Here is a 7,486-nt window from a genome sequence, read left to right on the forward strand (position 1 = left end):
CCCGCGCCTGCGTGACTGCACAATGGACCCCTATAGCAACTACTTCGTATTCGTCCTCGCTTTACGAAAATGATTAACCCAAGTTGCTATAGAAGTCTATTGTAAGCCATTATAAACTCATTTTAAATATTTGATTTTTTTGACGTGGGACAAGGGTATCACAATCACCCCTCCTTCATAACGCGACGTCCTCATCGCGGCCTGACCCCTCGATCCACCAGCACCGAGAATCTAGAGGTGGCTCCTACAGGTTCAAGAGGCGGCTCCCGTCATGTAGCACTTTGCCCCGCAGGTTCAAGAGGTGGCTCCCATGCACGTAGCACTTTTCCCTGCATAGCACTTATTTCCCGGTGTTCCATGCCGATGACCGGCTCTGATACCATTATGTCACGCCCCGAGCCCGGACCCGCGCCTGCGTGACTGCACAATGGACCCCTATAGCAACTACTTCGTATTCGTCCTCGCTTTACGAAAATGATTAATCCAAGTTGCTATAGAAGTTTATTGTAAGCCATTATAAACTCATTTTAAATATTTGATTTTTTTGACGTGGGACAAGGGTATCACATGTAGACCATATACAACTTCAAAATCTAAAAAGTTGCGTAAGATAACGTCTGAATATCCAACTTCTTCCACTTGTGTCAAGTGAATATGCAATGGAAATATAAAAAATCAGGTTGTCATCTCCTAAACTGCTTAAAAAATTACAAAATATATGATATATTATGCATGTTTGTATGTCATGTTATTATGCAAAATTTTCATATCATGTCGATCATATATCCTTAAGTTAACCAGTTCAGTAGGGTCACTCTACCCTTCCTTGTCGACAATCGGGCGCTAGTTGGCACCAGATCCAATGGAACAACATGCTATGATGACCCAAGACATTTTAGGTCCGCGTTTGGTTGAGGTATGCGAGGCTCTCAGACGTACGATCCATGGCGTGGCTACATACTCTCGGCATCATATTGTCTGTACACGAATTTCTAGTTTGATCCATGATCATTAATTCATGATTCATGCATCCATATATAGGTTTTTATACTCATATATTACGTACTATGCTATTTTTCTTTCACGTGTTTGCTTTCATCTTGAACATCTTATCCCATAGGCAGGTCTCAGATTGGACGAGCCCTAAGAAGTCGGCGGGAGCCAATAGAGTTTGGTGCCTATAGGGGAGTTGTTACCGAGGTTGGTTTTATGTGTTGTTTTTGGGGTATTCATACTATCTCAATATGGTTGTATTATATTTATTTAGGTTTTTCCGCAAGTGTAGCAGATGATATTATGATCATATATTCTTATGAATGTTATGTTTATGCAATTTGTATTTAACTCTGATTATGGTTATTTAAGTTTCTTATTGCACGCTAGAATTTGTTTAACGTAGGCGTTCTAGGTAAAGGCGCTACCTGTTTTGTCCTGAATTGATCCGTCATTTGATACATATAAGTCGAGCTCGCACATGAATCAAACCATTTTAGTATAAATCGGGCTCTTGATTTGCACTCCCATCGCATTGTTTAAAATATCATAATCACAAAATAATCATTATAAAATTGAATTGGGTCATGTCATAAATTCCTTTCACCAATATAAGCAAAGCCCAAATTTAAAATTTCTTAAAGTAAATACGGCATGAGAAAATTTTATTTTGCACAAAATATATTTTGTACTAAAAAGAAATGTTGTTTAACTATATGATGAAAGATGTAGCGAAATATTTGTATAGAAATTTGGTGTCAAACTTTTAAATGTATTGACGTATGATTACTCGGAAAATGGTAAACACTTGATTACTTTATTTATTTCTAGTATATATGTAGAAAAGATAACCTTTGGCATTAATATAACTAATATAGTGCTATTTTTCAATAGGCAAAAACTTGTGTGATACGGTCTCACGAGTCGTATTTTGTGAGACATATCTCTTATTTGGGTCATACATGAAAAAATATTAATTTTTATGCTAAAAATATTACTTTTTATTGTGAATATCGGTAGGATTGACCCGTCTCATAAGAGACCTATTCTTTTCAATAAGCTAAGGTAGTATAATTTGAGAAACTAATAGCTACATCCACAAGCAGTATAAGGAAATAATGTTATCATAATAATATAGTTTTATTCAAAAAATAATGTTTTTTGAAGTTCGGGTTTTTTTTAAAATTAATTTATTTTTTAATTTTATTTTCAAAAGTAATTTAAAAAATATATATATTGTAACTTTACGGCAATCCATGCTTTGTAAGCACGGATGGTGCGGACAAAGCACGGACGGTGCTCCACGTTGGAGCGTCCGCCCTTACGGAGAGCGTCCGTGCTTCGTAGGAGCGGACACTCCATGTGTGTGCTCAATTCACCCCTCACCCCCTTACCTTATCCTCCTCCCTTATCTCTTCATTCTTCCTTCTTTACCCATTCATTTTTTCCTTCTCTCTTCTTCATAATTTTTCCTCCCCTCTCAAAAGTTTTTCGACATCGGTGCTTACCTTATATTGAATTTTAGAAGATCGACATCATATTTCAGAATGGCAGAGAATCGAGGTCCCGAAGATTCCAGTGTCCTCTATTTACAAGAGACACATATGTCATCAACAATTTCTTCCCTAACAGTTGATGATATTATCAAAGTGAAGAGGTCAGACAATTTGATTTGGAAGTTATACACTGATAATTATATACACAATCGTGTGCTTATATTTTTGAATCATATGGGTTTCTGTGGAGTTTTAGAATGTGGTTCACAACTTTTTGATAATCATTTGATTACTGCTCTTGTTGAACGTTAGCGACGCGAGACACACACGTTTCATTTTCCATGTGGTGAAGCAACCGTCACGTTACAAGATGTTTCAATAATTTGGTATCTAACAATTGATGGTGAAGCAGTCACTGGAATAGATGTGTCACATAAAGTTGAGGAATGACAACACATCTGTTTGGATTTGTTGGGATTTTTGCCATCATCAAAATATTTGAAAGGTGGTCATCTGTCTATGACTGCACTATACGATCATTGTATGTCTAACATTGTTACTGATGATACTTCAGAAGTAGATGTTGTTAAATTTACCCGTTGTATAGCGTTAATGATTATTGGAGGAATAATGCTCCATGACTATCAAGGAGGGTCTGCTAGACTAATATTTTTGCAACTGCTACGGGATATTGATAATGTGAAGTCTTATAGTTGGGGTAGTGCAGTTTTAGCATTTCTATACCGTGAGTTGTGTAACGCGTCACGTATAGAGAAGACTACAATGGCTGGACCTTTATATATCCTGCCGGTATAATTAATGTAATGTGATTATTTAACACAATGTTTTTGTTAATTTTGTTGATATATTTTTATTATTATAAGCAGATATGGGCATGGAGCAGGATTAAATGTGTTAACCCCGACCGAGGTGGGTTAACATTAGGTGTACCTCCCGTTGATCCAGATGCTATTATTCCAGTTTCTCCGTATGGTGCACGGTATTATTAAAAAATTATTGTGGTAATATCATATATATCTCGTATAAATTTTTGATATGTAATTTTTTTTTTAAATTGTAGGTGGAAAATTGAATTCAGTTACACACATTCGCCAACACATGCTGTAAGAATTATAAGGGATTATATAGATCGTATGAATATTAACGAGGTATTCTTTAATTTTAATATTTAATAGTGATTAAATGAAGATGATTTTGTTTTGAGTAGATGAATTTATAATCTGAACATTTTAATTTTTTACAGTTTAATTGGGTCGTTTATTAGAAGAATGACATAGATGTGAAGACGATTATAGATTCATACGACAAAAAAATATGGCGATGTGTTTGTCCTCTTATATGCTTTGACATTGTGGAGATGCACCGTCCTAATCGGGTGATGCGACAATTTAGAAGACGACAATCAATTGCAGGGTCTGCCGTCGACAATGATGATATGCATAATATCACCAGAATAGGACATCGAAACACCGATTGGAGAGATTATCATAGAAATTCAATTGAGTTGTGGAATAATAGGCTGAGATATGTTGCAAAAGGGGTGCGACACAGGCGATCAATGCAAACTGAAGAAGACTACTTCCAATGGTATAATCGAATAATTGTGCGCACCATATCACCTGTTGTTTCTATCGTTGGTTTTCAACCATATCCGTACAATACTTTTGTCGGACAATTTAATGTCGAACAAAATTTCAGTACGCCTTCTCCATTTTCACATCAGTCATCACTCGGGTGGGGAGGTGACATGGTTACGCAACCAACTGGGTTTGCAGGAACATCTAATATTATTCCGTCAACTGAATTGAATGTTGCAGGAACCTCAACTACTCAACCTGATTTTTTCAGTGATTCAAGGTTTGTTGACTTTCGTTCGTTTGGTCAGCCGGATTCTCATACTCCGTATTGGTCGAATACACAAAGTTTTACGAATATGCTTAATGTTGGTCCTCAGTATCTTGTGCATGACACTCTATCCGGATTGTAATAGCTTGAATGCACTCCAGAAGGTACATCGACAGAATCGGGAGGCTCTTCCCCAAAAAATTTATTAAAAAATGATGGCATATCAGAAGTGTTTGAAAGAAATGGTACAGTCTGTCTTTGTAATGTGTCACGAGGTGGTTGTCGAGATGATGTTCCCTCATCAGGATTTGTACAAGTATTCACTTCATCATGAGCATTCAATTCTTCTTCTTCTTCTTCAGACTCACCGTATGATATATCGGGTTCAGAATCAGTCCTCAAAATATCATCATTATTGGCCTGATCCAGACAACGAGCACTCGTATCTAATGTTGGATTCGGACAATATGGAACATGATGTTCCTATGAAACATTGATATATTGACCCCAAGACCCCCTTACACCATCGAAACTCATATTACCGAGTCATTCAGTAACCTGTGGAATCAAAGATTCTTGCTCCTGATAACCATCATATGTAGAAGTACCAGGTTGGTTATTGAAACCAGAATCGGATGCATGTCGAACGTAGGAGTCAGGATCATCAAATCCAACATGATGCTCAATTGAATTTGCTTCCACGTATAAATGCAACATATGCATATTGTCACATTGCATTATAAACTGTAAAGAATAATCATCAACGAGATTGACTGGAGTTTCATGCCAAGATGATCTTTCCATGAATGAATATTTTGTTGACAACTTCAAAGAAAAATTCGTTGGATCGATTCCTAACATTTTATGCACAACTTCAACCAACTCCAACAAATTAATAGACCGTAATACTCGTATCGGTCTAACAAATGGAATGCTATATTCAACTGATCCATTATTGATAACCACGTGACCACCAAAATATAAGAGTATATCGATATGAGACATTTTGCCAATAAAACTTGAGAGAAAATTGAAGAAGAAATTGATAATGCAATTTTCTAATATATCATCGTTTATATAGAATAAAAAAGTTCACTACTGTTTACGTTTCAATTATTTATGTACGGGTGAAATTCTGAATATTCACGTGAATCGTTCAGAAATATTCACGTGAATTGTTCAGAAAAGAAAAACAAATGGACAGGAAAAAACCGAAAAAAAAATATTGATTTTGACAGAGTCCGTGCTTACAAAGCACGGAGTGGCTCCACGTGGGAGCACTGTCCGTGCTTTGTAAGCGCGGACGGCTCCACGTGGGACAGAGCGCGGACGCTCCCACGTGGAGCCCCATCCGTGCTTACAAAGAACGGACGGTGCTCCACGTCCGTACCATCCGTGCTTACGAAGCACGGATTGCCGTAAAGTTACAATATATATATATTTTAAATTATTTTTGAAAATAAAATTAAAAAATAAATTAATTTTAAAAAAAACCCTTGAAGTTCCTAATTGATATTATAAGTTATAACCCTCGACTCGTGATTATTTTAAGTGCTTTCATGGAATGAATCTTTTACTATTATATATGCATTTAATAAACTACCATGCATATATGTTTATACGAAAAATATATATATATATTTTTTATATAACAGAAAAGAAATAATTTTTTATTAATCATTTGAAATTTTCAAATGATGCATTTTTAGACTGGCTGCAGTTGAGCCTGCAGATTCTGCCGGTTGTCGACCAGTACTTGAAGCCTGATTTGCCTGTGAATCCTTCGAATGAATTCCTCAGCCCTTGTGTTAAGTTCTTCAACAGACATGCTTGAAAACTCGTCTTCTTCAATCTGATCATGAGACAGCGATTCAACCCCTTTTCCCTCCCAGGTCCCAGCGATTGTTTCCTGCGCAATAGTACTGATCCGCACATTCTCAACTTCTTGATCGGTTGTGCTCAAATCTTTCAGCTTTTCCACACTTTTCTCTTGAGGGTTTTCTGTATTATCATCTTCTTGTTTGATCTCTTTTTCCGTAGCTTCGGGTTTAAGATTCTGATAACCATCGTCATTTGCAGAAGAAACCATGCTATAATATTTTTCATCAGGTGGAGTCGTCATCTTTGTTTCGACGTTCATGTCCGCTAATCTCATGTTGTTTTTGATCCCGCACTCTCGGGAGATATATTCTTGCTTTTCTGACGAAGAGAAAGCATCAAAATCAGCAGCGATAATGAGAATGAGAGTGTTTGCTATGAAAAACCAGAATTTAGTGGTGCATGGAAAGGTTAAATGTGAGAATCTGAAGACACAGAATATGATAAAATACAAGAAAATATATGACAAAATTGGCCGGAATGGTTTCAGTTTCATAGTGGAATTCTTGGGATACATTTTGAATATTTGAATGTTGAAAGATTTTTCTGTTAAATTCAGACATGGGATGGCCATGTTTTAGACTAGGTTTAATGTCACTATATCGTAGGTTTAGCAAATAAATCGTGGAATGTGTACTTATATATATAGGTAGCTAATTAAGTCTAAAACCCAAAATATCTATCGAGAGAATATGCAATCATGCATAATATTCCACTCCCAATAATTTTTACTTTCACATCAATTTTACCGAATATGTTTATTAATACAATATACGATTATGATGAGAACACGAATTATATATATTGTCGATCATCCAATAACAATTCTTTCAAATATAGCATCCTCGATATACCGATTATTGATGAGAGCGTACATCAATATTGTTACTCATGTGGTGTAATGACATAAACCCCTCTCTCATAGTCAATAGGCTCCCCAATGTATTAATAGAAAGGCCGGTAATATAACATGACAAAAACTTGTGTGAGACGGTCTCACAGGTCGTATTTTGTGAGACGTATCCTTATTTGGGCCATCCATAAAAAATATTAATTTTTATACTAAGAGTATTACTTTTTATTGTGAATATCGGTAGAGTTGACCTGTCTCACATATAAAGATTCGTGAGACTGTCTCACAAAAGACCTAATCATATAATATACAACTGTTTGTGGTGTTAGATTACAATCTATAGAGTGGAATTTCGCAAAATCATCTTATTTATTTATTTTATTTTTTTCAACAAAATATT

The 7,486-nt window shown here is 36.0% G+C and overlaps 1 protein-coding gene across 1 annotated transcript; it reads right to left on the reverse strand.

Moving 5' to 3' along the window:
* Positions 1-6,060: 6,060 nt before the first annotated feature.
* On the reverse strand, positions 6,061-6,827 carry LOC140967939 (uncharacterized). The gene has a single exon (XM_073428739.1). It carries the CDS (start codon positions 6,805-6,807, stop codon positions 6,061-6,063), a length of 747 nt encoding a protein of 248 aa, XP_073284840.1. The 5' UTR covers positions 6,808-6,827.
* Between the last annotated feature and the right edge of the window lie 659 nt (positions 6,828-7,486).

This window comes from Primulina huaijiensis, unplaced genomic scaffold (genome assembly GCF_012295235.1).
Source record: "Primulina huaijiensis isolate GDHJ02 unplaced genomic scaffold, ASM1229523v2 scaffold30697, whole genome shotgun sequence".
Classification (NCBI taxonomy): domain Eukaryota; kingdom Viridiplantae; phylum Streptophyta; class Magnoliopsida; order Lamiales; family Gesneriaceae; genus Primulina; species Primulina huaijiensis.